This window comes from Mirounga leonina, unplaced genomic scaffold, assembly GCF_011800145.1.
Source record: "Mirounga leonina isolate KUSES-001 unplaced genomic scaffold, KU_Mleo_1.0 Mir_93, whole genome shotgun sequence".
NCBI lineage: Eukaryota > Metazoa > Chordata > Mammalia > Carnivora > Phocidae > Mirounga > Mirounga leonina.
In genome coordinates, this window is record NW_023270854.1 from 54,236,514 (window position 1) to 54,249,470 (window position 12,957).

General features: G+C 41.8%; 1 protein-coding gene across 14 annotated transcripts in view; it reads right to left on the bottom strand.

Annotated features, from left to right (window-relative positions):
- Positions 1-1,304: 1,304 nt before the first annotated feature.
- Positions 1,305-12,957, bottom strand: part of EPB41L3 (erythrocyte membrane protein band 4.1 like 3) — a 151,732-nt gene continuing 140,079 nt past the window's right edge. For 5 of the 14 annotated variants that reach the window (XM_034996014.1, XM_034996015.1, XM_034996013.1 and 2 more), the window contains 8 exons: positions 9,910-9,984; positions 7,111-7,233; positions 6,057-6,440; positions 5,136-5,267; positions 4,560-4,658; positions 4,045-4,125; positions 3,655-3,771; positions 1,305-2,431 (listed from right to left, as the gene is read on the bottom strand). In XM_034996014.1, coding sequence (XP_034851905.1) covers positions 3,661-3,771; positions 4,045-4,125; positions 4,560-4,658; positions 5,136-5,267; positions 6,057-6,440; positions 7,111-7,233; positions 9,910-9,984 — 1,005 coding nt within the window. In that variant the 3' untranslated portion in view covers positions 1,305-2,431; positions 3,655-3,660. The remainder of the gene's footprint in view (positions 2,432-3,654; positions 3,772-4,044; positions 4,126-4,559; positions 4,659-5,135; positions 5,268-6,056; positions 6,441-7,110; positions 7,234-9,909; positions 9,985-12,957) is intronic. The other 9 variants (XM_034996024.1, XM_034996026.1, XM_034996025.1 and 6 more) reach the window with 4 other exon arrangements.

Here is a 12,957-nt window from a genome sequence, read left to right on the forward strand (position 1 = left end):
ATTTTTAATTTTTTTTGAGGACCTCCACACTGTTTTCCACAGTGGCTGCACCAGTTTGCACGCCCACCAAGTGCATGAGGGCTCCTTTTTCTCCACATTCTTGCCAACACCTGTTGTTTCTTGTGTTGTTTTAGCCATTATGACAGGTGTGAGGTAATATCTCATTATAGTTTTGATTTGCATTTCCCTAATGATGAGTGATGCTGAGCATCTTTTCATGTGTCTGTTGGCCATTTGTAGGTCTTTGTAGAAATGTCTCTTCAGGTCTTCTGCCCATTTTAAAATTGGATTATTTGGGGTTTTCTTGGTGTTGATTTGTATAATTTCTTTATATATTTCAAATACTAGTCCTTTATCAGATATGTCATTTGAAAATATCTTCTCCCATTCAGTAGGTTGTCTTTTAGTTTTGCTGGTTGTTTCCTTCGCTGTGCAGAAGCTTTTTATTTTGATGTAGTCCTAATAGTTTATTTTTGCTTTTGTTTCCCTTGCCTCAGGAGAACAGATCTAGAAAAATGTTGCTACAGCTGACGTCAGAGATTCCTGCCCATGCTCTCTTTTGGATTTTTATAGTTCAGGTCTCACATTTAGGTCTTTAGTCCATTTTGAGTTCATTTTTGTGTATGGTCTCAACACATTTTCTGATCAGCTTCAAACACAAAATGACGCTTCAGTACCTAAAATGAATACCCAGTACTGACAGTAAGAGCAACAGGTAACTTCTTCACAGAAGAATATATGTGGGTCAAATCTAATAATTCTTTGGAAAAAAATTAAAATTAGTTTAAAAAAAATCAGCAAGCTAAGCATGACACAGTAGTGTAGGCCAGCAAGTGCAGTTCGGCGTTAGACTGCCTGGCCTGAGGAGTTTCCTGTGAATGAGCTGTGGGAACACACTGAATGGGCCCTTCTAGAATGCTGCAGCCAATGTGTTCCACTGTGGAGCTGACGTGTGTGAGAGAGGTGTCTCTCCAGGAGATTAAAAGCAGCCAGAAACACTGGGTTTATTGGCAAACCTCTTTTCTTATAAAAAACCTAACTTAGAAGATGAGACTCTGTGGTAACTAGTTATACTTTTTAAGGCCTTCCTAGGCAACCAAACATTTATGTGTATGTATTCTGTTTCCTGTCTCCCATACCTCGAAGGGTCCATATACTGTGTCATGTCACCATAGGCACATTTTGTCCTGTAAAAAGACAAGCTCTATACAGTGCAGAGGAATGAGGCCTCCGGTGTCATGCGCATGCCACCTCTTGGCTAAACACAGACAATACTGAAATTATCACACACGGAGAATCAGAGCTTTAAATGCATTTACCATTTTTATTTCGCTATGCAGAAACATACATTCACCATGGCTGTGTGATGCAGTTGACAGTGTAATGGAGAATATATCTTTTTGAAGGCTATTTATAACTAAACACTAAATAGTTTAATTACAGTGGAAATTCTGTACAATTTAAGGCTTGGCTCTGAACTAGATTGTAAATATAGACCAGATTTGGAAATAAAACACTTTTTTCTTTTTCAAGTAAAAGAAGTAAAATCAACTTAAAAACACAAGGAAGAAGAAACAAAGAGAGAAAACAAAGCAACAGAAGCCCAACAGCTTTTTCTGGAGTGAAATTTTGTAATATTGTAAACTAACAAAAACAGGTTTTCTTCCCCCAAATAATGACAATTTACATATTTAGGACTTGTTAGGGAAATCTTGGAAGCTTTCCAGGTTGGACTCAGACCAAAGCAAACAAGGAAGAAATCACATTAATATGCTAAAATCAGTTCTACCTTATAACGAATCAAATTAGATACACAAAGCAGGATTGTAAGCATTAAATATTTCCAGAGGATTGAGAGTCGTTGCTGTGTATGGGTGAGAATAATAAAACCAGGTGAAACAAGTACGAGATTCAAGTTGTTTACTGAATAAACTCGGTTATTGGCACATCTAATCTGGGATAAACCTGACACATTGGACCTAGACAGCTTCTAGCATTTTCGGGTAATCTTCATTTGTCTGTAAACAAAAGATCTGTCACCTAAGAAATTGTGATTTTGTTTAGACTTTAATAATAAACTATGAAAGGCATGAATTGTTTATGTGTTACATGAGATCACGGTTTATATTGTTGGTTATGAACGTGCAGGTATAGCCGGAAACTTAGACACTTGGTGGAAATTAAAAATGCTACTCTTTTGTAATTTTATCGTTGCTTCATGCAATATCAGTTTTGTGATGCTGATTCGGATTGCTTTATTATGGGAAGATCTCTCTGCCAGTGTCTTTATTAATGGTCAAGATCAGTTCTCCTGGATTGAAATTTTCCATGGGCAGATACAAGTCAGTTGGGTTAGAAGAGGGAACTCCATATAGGCTCTGGTTTTCCTAATGGTTTGCATGACTGGATTCATGTGCAGGCTAAGTTATTCCTGTAGGAAAGAGATTTGATCAGTTACTCCTTGGAAAACACCTGAGAGTCTTCCACAGATTAAGGCCACAAAAAGAAAAAAATGATCTTGCAGGTTATTACATGCACTTTTTGACAACATACTGTAAAATTCCTGCATAAGTCACTGATATGCGTTCTCTTACGTAACTACGTCACCCAAGCGGCTGAAGCTCACTGGAGAACCCTTTTTCTGTTTTCCGTCTTCCAAAGAACATGATTAATTTGAACATAATGAGTGACCTTTTTTTTTCCTTTAAGGGAGGCCGCTATTAAATCTATAGTTTCTAAACCAACATTAGAGAACTTCCTTATTTCATTTATACATGTAAAGCATTTAAGAGACTTTTGTCACATAACCAAGTGTGCAAGTAGCTCGACGGTTGCATTCAGCATTCAAAGCCCTCTGGGGATGCTCTGGGCCCATGAGTTCTTGCACGGCAGGTGGTGTGCATAACAAGTCTGTGCACACAAAGAAGACGCTATCTGCTTCCAATGCCAGCCAAACAGCCATTGAAAAGGCATGCACACACTTTCTAGAGAAAAGCAGGAACACAAGGCTGCATTTTTGCCTCCTCCTGAGACATGATGCTATACTAACAGGAAAAAAAACCTTCCCAAAGAATACAGAAAATGTAAGACATCCAAAATCAAAGTGAATGCCCAGGTTTCAAATTCAGAAACAAAGCAAAATGAGAGCATAAACGGAAGCATAACCAAACATAGCTGCAGAGAAAGCTTACAATGAATGGGGTAATGCTGCTGTCCAAAGGAGAAAGGGGGTACCTTTTATTTCCCTGGTATGTGGAACACACAAATTGTACCTTCCAGAACAAAGTGGCCTTCATTCTGATTAGGCCACATGGCAAGTGAAATCAAATCTGACACTTCAAATTTGGATAATGAAGAGCATAGGGCATGAATGAAAAGGAAACACCAGCGAGACCATGCAAGCAAAGACTGCTTCTTTCTTGATCCTCTACCTGGCAGAATATGTAAAAAGTCCACAGTATGGAACCCCCAAATCTGAAACAAACCAGCACCCACAAACCAATTCTCCACCCCCTTGGTGAGCAGCCCTGCCAATGCCAGTGAGAGAAGAAAGGAGGAAGGGGAGGAGGAAGAGGCAGGGGAAGGACAGAGGGAAGTGGCCCCATGCTACATGCCAGCCAAGGCCAAGCCTAGAGAATCAGTGTTGCCTCTTACCTGGGGTCAATCCTCTCCATCTTCTGGTGTGATCTCTGTCTCTTTATGGACTACTACTTTGGTCACTGACATGTCAGGGTGCTGCTCTTTGGCCTCTTTAATTGCCTGAGCCAGCGCCTATCCCCAGGAAATCACAGAAGGGCAAAGACAAAAAGGAGGTAGAACATGCATGATCAGTAGCAAGGTGGAGACTTACGAGCTAGATCTATACACATAATTTACAAATGAGGTACAATGATTGCAAAAGGAACCGGACATTGCATATTGAAAAGTTACTTCAGAAAACTGTTTAGACTGCATGATGGACTAGAAGAACAACACTGGGAAGAGTGGGGCTGACCAGTGTCCCTGTTTCTCTGCCAGGGTATTGACCATTCTCACGCACACTACCTGGTCATGGTCAATGTCGGCATCTCCTGTGATGACTATCCGCTTTTCAATTCTTGTCTCCGAAATGCCTCCTTTCACAGTCTGCAAGGGACAGACAAGCATTACAAAGTTACCCACCTGGAAAAACGATCATGGTTCAGTGGGGGAAATGGCTGGAAATGCTAACAGAGTTTTAACTAACAGCATTCATGAAGAGTTGAAACAATTCTTTGGCAATTACTTAAAATCGTTAATTTCAGAAGTGAAGCTAAAATGGAGTCCTTTGGGTGTGGCTGGCCAGTGTTTCTGGAACACCGACCATATGCTAAGGACTAGAGTCCATGTTAAGCAAGAGATTTCAGAATGCATATTCCTAAACAGAAATGAGCACATAAGGGCAAATGCCCCAGAGACAGAGTGGGCATGAGATGCAGCTGTCTGGGCGTCCTGGCAGTCACGTAACGCCGCCTGCACAGCCCAACTGGCAAGAAGTTCCATGTAAGTGCCTTACTTTTATCTGTCCCCACTCCACTTACTTTGGTGATGTGGGTGGTGGTCGTGGTACTGGTGGTTTCAGATGTGATCGTCTGTGCACTCATTAGCACGCCGGGCTCCAAATCCGCACCAGCATCAACCTACAGAAACAAAGGAACAGACACCACACTCGAATACTTATGTTGGGTCAGGGCATCACAATGACTCAGGCATCTCCCACAATCACTGTGTTGTCCAGTCAGCATACAGGAGCCGCGGCCCTCCGGACAGACTCACCCGAACATGGCCAGAGGTAACTGTCGTTAAAAAACTGGGACTTGAGAAATGTCAGTAGGGTATGCTTGAGCTAGTATTTTTCCTTATCTATGGCTAGAGAAATAGGTTCCTGAGCCTTATTCCACATTTTAAGATGTATGAAGACCTGTTTAAGTCACCTGACGTTTCTGGATCGGTAATAAAGTTTTAATTACTACCATTATCACTCTTGATATACATAGTTTAGCTGCTGGGTCCTCTGAGTCTCACGAATTAAATGTCATCTAGTTATACTAGAATGCAGTAAGCCATTTAAGGGGCAAAACAAAGTGCCAGGGCTCTGGCCTTCACAGACTTCTTACCTGTGATGATTCATATGTGATGGTTTTTGTTTCCGTGTGAACGACCGGTACTTCCTTGGTAGAAATTTCTAGCTTTACTCCTCCTGGTGAAACACCGCCCAAACTGATGGTTTCTGTCTTCACAGTTGATGACTGTACCAATGGGAAGTAGGCAGAGCTGCTCTTATAGTTTGCACAAAGACATGATTTTGGTCCCCCCCTCCCCCGGTGGGTATGGATAAGCACAGGTTAGTATGAAATAAATGTTTATGTATAACATGGGAAGGGTAAGTTGAGGAATGAGGCAGACACCAGGTCAGTCTTTCAGAATTCCATAGACTTTTTTTTTTTTTTTAACATGGGATGTTCCAGGTAAAGGAAAGCATTTTGAAGGAAATGTTTAATGAACTCTTTTTACACTCCCCCTCCTCTATCACCTAAACTAATAAGTCAAAAATCATCAATTAGCCTCTTATTTAATAACTTCTTAGAAAGAAGGAACAAATACGAAGACATCAACTGTTCCCTACTCCATATACTTCAGGAATCTCAGTAAAAGACATAAAGAAGAAAGTTCTGGCATTTGGTACCAAGGCAAGCATGGTTTTTGGTCCTTCTGGGGAACTACACTGATCAAATTTTCTGTATCTTGGCTGGCCATGCATTCCCCAGGTCTACTGCCAATAATTACAATGAAGGCAGGAACTGTTTCCTGGAACCACACGTTATTAATAATCATTAAATATGTTTGCATGTGACCCCGAAGATGGAGACCAGCATGGAGACCCTATTGCCATGCAAGAGGGAAATGAGAGGAGAAACAAACTGCACTTGGAAAAGGCAGAAAATTAAGCTTAGCTCCCCCTTTATGCTTAACTAAATTTCGGGGACTCATAGATCAGTTCTACATCAGTGCGGAAAGTAATGTCAACTACTAATTACCTCAAAATGAGGTTTTTGTTCCCAAGTTTCAGAAACGTGGATTGTTGCACTCTGCTCCTCCACTGGCTCGTGAGAAGCAGTGGCCGTCTCTTCCTGTTCGAGGACAGCTTTCTCGGCCACCTCCCCCTTCTCCTCCTTAGCTCCCTCCGTCAGAGCAGAGCCCTCCTTCCCTTTCAAGCTAGAAGCATCAGCAGATGCTGCCTGGGCTGCAGCATCCAAGTCATCTCCAGCCGCGTAAGAAGCATCCCCACTCGCATGCACATTCATCACGTGTCTTTCCTCCACCAACACGGTTTCCTGCACAACCTTCTCGGTGCTAAGTGGCTGGGGGTGCTGGCTTGTTTCTGCCTCTACCTTGCTGGACCCAGTCTTGGTTTCCATTTGCTGCATGGGAAAAGATTGCGGTGTCAGTGTGACTTTCCACAAACCAAAGGTGAAAACACAAAAATCAAAACAAAAGCAGCCACTCACCATGGCGCGTAAAGCCAGTGTCAAGTGCTTATGACCAGAAATGCTTATAGAAAATATAAATTAGCTTGCATCCCTCGCACCAGGGTCTCGGATGCATGGCCCCTGCCCCGACACCCTTCCCCCACCCCCCGAGCCTGTGTTGCTATGTTGGGATAGCCGCAAATGAAATAGGATGTGGATAAATGAAATAGAATGCGGATAAAATGCAATGAAAACAAAACAAAATGAAAGCACCGTAGTGTGTTCCCATTGGTTCTGGCAGCTTTCTGAGACCTGACAGGTGACATAAAATGTTTAAAAAAATTAAATGCTATGAAACTTTTTCAACACGACTGTTGAAATCTGAATTTTGAATATCTGAAGTATGTTCTAGTGATGCAACTAAAGGCACATGACAGCTATGCCAAGCAGGCACAAAGGAAAACCACCGAAGATACCTCTGAGGTGTTTAAGGCAAAGCCACTTGAGCAAAATACACACACACACACACACTCACTCGCTCACACATACGTGCACACACCAAAAAGGCTAAGAAAGGCAAATAGACAGAGTCAGGAACACCAAAGAGGAAGCAATTGGCCACCTGAACCCAGCTTTGAGAAGTAGAAGTAACCCCTCCTATGAATTCTGTTGGTTTTCTTGCAGACTCTAATAAACTGAAGATTTCAGAGCCATCCATGAGCTTTTCAGCAGAAGACTGTTTAGGCTGAGTGAACAAAGAAACGGACAGTCAAGTACAGAGACAGGAACATAGGCGGGCACATTCACATTCACAGCTGCTTAGACAAAACTGTAGGGGAGGAAGGAGGGAGGAGGGAGGAGGGACTCTACCATACAGATTTTGGAAACGTAAAAGAATGGGAAACAAAATAGCAAATTGAGGCGACCATGAGCTCTGGTTTGGGAAAGCAGAGAGTTATTAGGATATGGGCGGTGCTGGTTTAAGCAGACCATTCTCCCTTCATTGCAAGCCCCAGGAGCACTACCAACCACATCTCAGGATCGGGGAGCTGGAAATAAAACGGAAAGTGTTTTAACGCTTACACGGTATTGATCTAACCATGAAAAAAGGTAAAAAGCTTGGGTCGGCTGTTCTCAACATAAAGCCAAACAGCAAGAGGAACAGAAAAGTTGAGGGTGGAAGGGCACTGCCTCAAAAAAATGTCATGCTGGAATCTGAAACAGTGGCCCAAACGAAAGGCACTGGTTACCACAACTCGGGACGTGGCAGACTCAGTAACGTAATGAGCAGTGGCCACGGCGACGGCCGGTTCCTGGGAGTATCTCCACTCGGACAGGCTCTTCTGCCTGGGACCAAAGAATCCCAGTCTCAAGACCTCGCCCTCGGGCGGTGGCTCCGTCCTGCCAAGGCACGTGCTGTCCAGCCCCGCGTGGGGCCCCGTGTCCCGGCCCAGCTGTGGGGCTTTCTGCAGCTCTTCTTCCTCGGGGCTCGGCCGCCGGGACTCAGCTTCCTGGATGGGAGCCAGGGATTCGGACAATTTCCGTTTGGGGGTGTGGACCTCGGGTCCTCTTTTTGATTTCTCGTCAGGGCGGGTGTCCAGGACCTCGTAATCGGCCATGCCTGAAATGATCTTCACCGACTCTGACAACCCTCTGTCTGTTTTCGGAAAGGCTTCCAGACTGCAGGGCTGCACCCCCTTCTCCCCCTCCTTGGCTTTTCCAGTCATGGTAACAATCTTCCCCGATACAGTGTCGTAGGATTTTCCTAGAGTGTATATTTTCTGTTTGCTCTCTCCTCTCAACTGCATTTCCTGGGCCAAGTCATCGAAGCTCTGCATTTCAAGGGCACCAGATCTTAACAGATCGGCAGGGATGTCACCGCTTCTACTGCTCATGGTCACCACCTTGTAAGTCACAATCTTTTTCGAATCACCATCAACTACCTCAGTGGGTACTTTGTCTACAATAACCCAATCCTCTGTGCCCTATATTTGAAATATAAAAGCTAAATTAGAAATTCTGATGGTCTCATTTCTAAAATAAGAATCCTTTAAGAAAACCAGGGCAAAAGCTACACTGTGATATGACTGCACAGGGCTGGTGTTAATATCTAAGGATTACGGTCACAGAGCTCTTCTTATCTGAAATGTACAAACTCTAACCTTCAACTTGGAATACAGTCTGCATGTAGAATTGCAATTGCAGATTTCTTTAAGCAGGAACATACCATGGTGGTAAGTGTTTGCAAGACTCTATTTGACCTTACACTAACAGTCTGATCATTTTGTATTTCAAGAGTAAATGACATTACTGAAGTTGTTGTACGAGTCATTTAGCTTGTATGGGCACAAAAAGACCATTTTCCAGGACAACTATAACACTGCACTTCCTATCTGCTGTTTTCACAAAGAACTCACCAGCATCCCATGAATTTCTGTGAATACCATTTCTCATGTTTGTAAATTCTACCTCCTCATATAGGAGGACTGAATCCACTACAGCGCTTACTATTCAATAAACACTGAGCGTGCCCTATTCAAGGCACTGCCAAGAAGTCCCTCCTACCGCTGGGGCATTGTTGGAACCTCTTATCAACAGCTCATGGTGGTCTGTACCGTGTTCCAATCTTATTTACAAGCGAAGTTCATCATCTGAGTAGTTTCTTTGCCACTTTTCTTAGTACTTAGTTCCAATACGGCAGAAGAATTGAAAGTTAAGAGACTTGTATTTGAGAAGGCTACTAGGATGAGACCAGACAGCGGACTAGTCTAACAGATCAGGAAGGGAAGAAAAATCAAATCAGCGGCAATTGAGTACCTTGATTTACATTTTAAACTACAGCGTTTTCTGCTTGCATAGGAATCTAGAAATTTGTGTACCTTACGAACAAAAATTACAGATCGGTCTACGTGCCAGTGCTGGATTAAAGCAAATGAATTGAAAAATAACCTCTAGGGTCGATGGGACAGTTTTCTGGAAAATGATTTGACGAGAGGTAACCACAGAGCCTGCAGAGTCTCCTTCCTGCATTTTCTTTATCAGACTCGGCTAGTGGGAAAACCAATAAAAGTTCAGAACTTTCAAAATCAGTCAAGGTCATCTAAGTTAGTATCACTCTATGGGTAAAGCAGACAGTAAAAAGTCCAACAGTATTAGAAAGCATCATCATAATGCTTCAATGACCACACGCAGCTATAGTCACCGAGAAGCAAGAGCCATAAAGTACTGATGGCTAACTGATAACCAAAATAGTAAGAAAATTCCCTTTCCCCTCCCCAGAATCTAAGCAAAAATGACATACCTACCTTAGTTTTAAGCGAGGCAGAGTTAAAAAGGAAAATAAAAACTAAAGACATTTCAATGATACTGAAAGCTGAAGAGCAATTCCCTTCTGGGAAATTCCTTTATGTTTGTTTTTTACCTGAGACTCAAGGAATGGAGAGCTTCCTTGCTGCAAAAATATAACTTTTTCAGAAATTTCTCTTTCTTCTTTGGTCTGTTTGAATAAAGGGGGTTGGGTTGGAGAAGAGGAAGTAGACAGTTTCCAAAAAAAGGCAAGTTAGGAAGAGAGTTCTTTTACTGTGTCGTACATATAATAGTCATTCATTTCTTTCTGAAGAAGTGAATTATTGCTTATGAATTTGAAAAGTGGTCTGAAACCATCTCAAAGTTTCATGATCATGTCCCCAAAGTAACAGATTATTTTCTGAAGCTCCAGTGTTTGACTCACACGTTTTCCACTTCTATAAATACAAAACATGCAAGAGCCAAAGAAAGATCTCCTTGGCATTCGCAGTGTCTAGGCCAGTCATGTGCAAAACCGTGGAAGTGAGGAGTAAAAGAAAATGTGAAGATTAAAAAAAAAAAAAAAATTAAGTGAGGGGAAAAAACCCTCACTCCTATATCTGACAAACTCTTGACTGCATTCCCCACTGAAGTGCTGGCTTCATCCCGGGCAAGGAAATACACACGGGCCACCGCCATCAGCTACTAGCTCGAGTAAACCCAGACCTAGATTGATTCCTTTATTATCCCACAGAAAACAAAGTATACTCAAAATTTATAGCTTTATTTGAACTTTCATAAGATGGTGAATAACTTTAAAAAGTCAATTTCAAAATATCTTTGTGAAAAATTAAGTACTTCAAGTCACGCTTAACATGTAACATTAAGAAACACTGAAGTAAATATGCCATGTTAGCAACTAGCTTCTTCCTTTTACCTACTTGCTAGTCCTTCCTTTAGTATTGAGTAGGAATGATTCAAGTGGCAATATACTAGCTACTGAGCCGATCTCTGTGCATAGTGTATAGATAGCTCCATGGAGTACTGACAGAAAGGGTATCCAGGAAGAGTAATCTAAAAAATCATAACAGAAAGCCCAAAGTTTCTAAAAGGACAGAGTTTTTAAAGTAAATCCTATTGTAAACAACATAATTTAATGAGAATTAGTTACTATTCCTGTGTGTGTACAAACCTATCAGTACTACTTTTAATAGTTTGCCTGTAAGAGTTTGTAAGGGGACATCTGGAATATTCTCCTGAAGGACCTGCTGGCAAACTTTGATAGCATCGTTTTCCTGTGCCCCTTTTTCAATGAAGAACAAGTAAGATATTTCTGAAGGGGGAAAAAAAATCAACCCTATCCCTCTCCATTTTGGAGAAAGGTATTGGAAAAGACAAAATGTAACGTGGTATCATTAAATATGGATTTTTGTTTTGTTTGTTTTACTTTCAACTGTAGCCTCTTTTTCATAGAGAAATAAGAAACAGGAAGGAAAGGTCAAAATTATAGGTACTTTTCAGAATACCACTGCCAGGCCTCTAATTATAATCACTGAGGTAAATATTATTCCTAAGATGAAAGCCTAAAAAAAACCAATAATAGCAGGAAAATAGTGGTTTTTAGCATATCCTGTTGTCTGACATCAACTAATTTCAAAATTTTCTTTGTCTATAATGAAAGTGTCAACACTGTCTGCATTCTGAACTGTGTGTGTCCGCTGAGAGAAAAGGGTAACATAAGGGATAGGTCTTAAAATAAAATCCTATAGATGGTCAACCTCAATTCAGTTATTGCAGCTAAAGACAAGTGAAGAGATGCTGATAAAGAAAGAAAAGCTGATAATCGAAATGTTCACTTTTATCACGGGTTAGAAGAGAGTCAGCTGTATACTGAAAACATTTTTAGTTACTTAAACATTCATCACTATATCATAATTGGGAAACAAGGCTCTTGTACTGGCATGCAAAACGTACAGAGGTATTACTCACTCTCAGGGGATTAGGGATTTGTCCAGAGCCATGGCCCTTGTTCCTCCCTGGGCCAGGGTGTCCTCAAACTGGGCTGTGCATTAGAATTACGTGGAGATCTTTTAAAACAATAGTACTACGTGGGGGTGCAGCTCAGACGAATGAAATCAGTCTCTGATTTAATAGCTCCTAGGCCTAGTATTTTTAAGACTTCCCATAGGTAATTTTAATATGTACCTAGAGTTGCATGCACCCCAAGGCCTGATGGAAAGTCACAGAAGTCAGATTCGGAGAATGAAGATAACTCTCCCTATCCACAAACATGATCATAGTGAATGGTTTCCGCTCCCCGCCACCCCCCAATTTGAGACCCATACAAAACCTGACTAGCAAAAGTACAGCTGGAGTAGAAAGCAGACATATGCACAAAGAGAGTCGATTCCACTTATTCATGGTAATCATGTTCAATAAAATCCCCATGAACAGTGAGTTGGTGAATACTGAACCACTGATTTTATGGGAAACACATGGTTAAGGCTCCTGTGAGTCTCTGGTCATGATATTGTCATCAACTGTTCAATACATAACCTTGTTTTGTATGTGTTTTTGTTTAAAGACTCCTTACTTAATACATATTATTGATCCGTTAACATTGAACTCACGCCCAACAGCACTCTAACTTATTCCTGAATGAGACTTCTCTAACACATATATTTTCCCAAAAGGCAAGTGACAGCCTTCTTGTGCTTAGGAACACTAGCTCGCACTTCAGGGCTATGTCTGGCGGTCATCTGAAGTGGCAAAAACATGGCACTAAATAGGCCTGAAAAGCAATTTATTTACAGTATGGGAACTGAAACAGGAAGGCAGGGCCCTGCCTTGTGCAACTAAAGCTGGGAACATGCATGGTTGAGACACAAAGTTTTCACCACTCTGTGTCTGTCTGCAGACGACTGGGAAAGTGCCATTAAGGCTGATGTTAGGGTTACAGTGAATTCCAGTGAGTAGGCTAACGTGCAACTATGGAATCTGTGAATCGGGAGGATACCCCGTGCTAAGCTTACGTGCCCTAGGACTACCACCTGCGTTGACAAAGAGGCTGATATTGGCACTGCAGAAGCGCTAATGGGTATTGCATTTTGGTTGGGGTTTGGAAACTTTTAGTATTCAAGTGACCACAAGGGCATATAGCTCTAACATGAACTCAGTGTAGGAG